The 1233-nt window shown below is 40.0% G+C and overlaps 1 protein-coding gene across 1 annotated transcript; it reads left to right on the plus strand.

Moving 5' to 3' along the window:
- The first annotated feature begins 224 nt into the window (after positions 1–224).
- LOC145998357 (uncharacterized) lies at positions 225–677 on the plus strand. The gene has a single exon (XM_083134764.1). It carries the CDS (start codon positions 225–227, stop codon positions 675–677), a length of 453 nt encoding a protein of 150 aa, XP_082990890.1.
- Positions 678–1233: the final 556 nt, after the last annotated feature.

Raw genomic sequence — 1233 nt, forward strand, 5'->3', positions numbered from 1 at the left:
TCACCTCCCAAGCGTTGTAAACGACCTTTAGAAACACCCTGTATAAATGAGTTCGAAACACACAGTCAAAAGTTTGAGCGAGTTGGAAATTTCAAATATCTAGGTTCAACAATAACATAAGATAATAACATTGCCGAAGAGGTAAAAACAAAAATAACAGCAGGCAACACATGCTATCATGCATCGTGAACCGAAAGCTGAAACTAAGACTGTACAGAACCATAATGAGACCAATAGTGATGTATGGGTCGGAAACCTGGTGTCTGACAACGAAGGAAGAAGAAAGGCGAGATATATGGAAGAGGAAGGTTTCACGTAAGATATATGGACCAATCAATGAACATGGCATCTGGAGAATTAGGACAAACGAAGAACTAGCAACACTTTACCAGAACCCAAGCATAACAAGTGAAATAAGATCCAAACGCCTTAGCTGGCTGGGACACGTAGAAAGGATGCAACCAGACAGAGCGGTATATAAGATCTACCAAGGGAAACAGGAAGGCAAGAGAAGTGTTGGCAGACCCAGGAAGAGATGGCTCGACCAGGCAGAAGAAGACCTCAAACGAATGGGCATAAGAGGATGGAGAACTAGAGCGAAGAATCGAGATGAGTTGGTAGCTATCACCAAGGAGGCCAAGGCCCTGCATGGGCTGTACGGTAGAGCCGTGGAGTAAGTAAGTAACTTTCGTGGGAAAGAATTAATGAATTATTCGAACGGTTCAGTGCGAAGATTATACAATGTATGTATGTGTAATAACTGTACTCGGCTATTTTGTGCAGCCTGTTTTTTTAATGTTTTACGTACCGTAAAACAAATAGTAGTGGTTCACGCCAGCTCGTTTTCGTAAATTTCTGTCTGGAAATTATGAGTGTAAACAATGAGACAATACATTTGGAGAAATTGCAGTCCTTGTAATCGGTTCTAATAATTGAAATTGATCGATTTGCCATAAATGCAATAATGCCTTTTCAATACAAGTCAAAGAACACACCCGTCTATCGCAGACAATATATTGATGTTTATACTCTACAGGGTGATCCAAAAGTCTATCATCAGTGGGGAAATTACAATACTGTTATATTATAATTACAATATTGTACTTTTTAATGTGATCTCCAGTGTCAAGACATAACTGTAGTAGTGCATCCATGTTCCTCAACGACACTCTCGGCAATTCGCTCACGCAAATGGTGCCTGACTCCAATCTTCATACTTTACATTTTAGATTT

Source organism: Lepisma saccharinum, chromosome 14 (assembly GCF_977018435.1).
Source record: "Lepisma saccharinum chromosome 14, izLepSacc3.1, whole genome shotgun sequence".
Classification (NCBI taxonomy): domain Eukaryota; kingdom Metazoa; phylum Arthropoda; class Insecta; order Zygentoma; family Lepismatidae; genus Lepisma; species Lepisma saccharinum.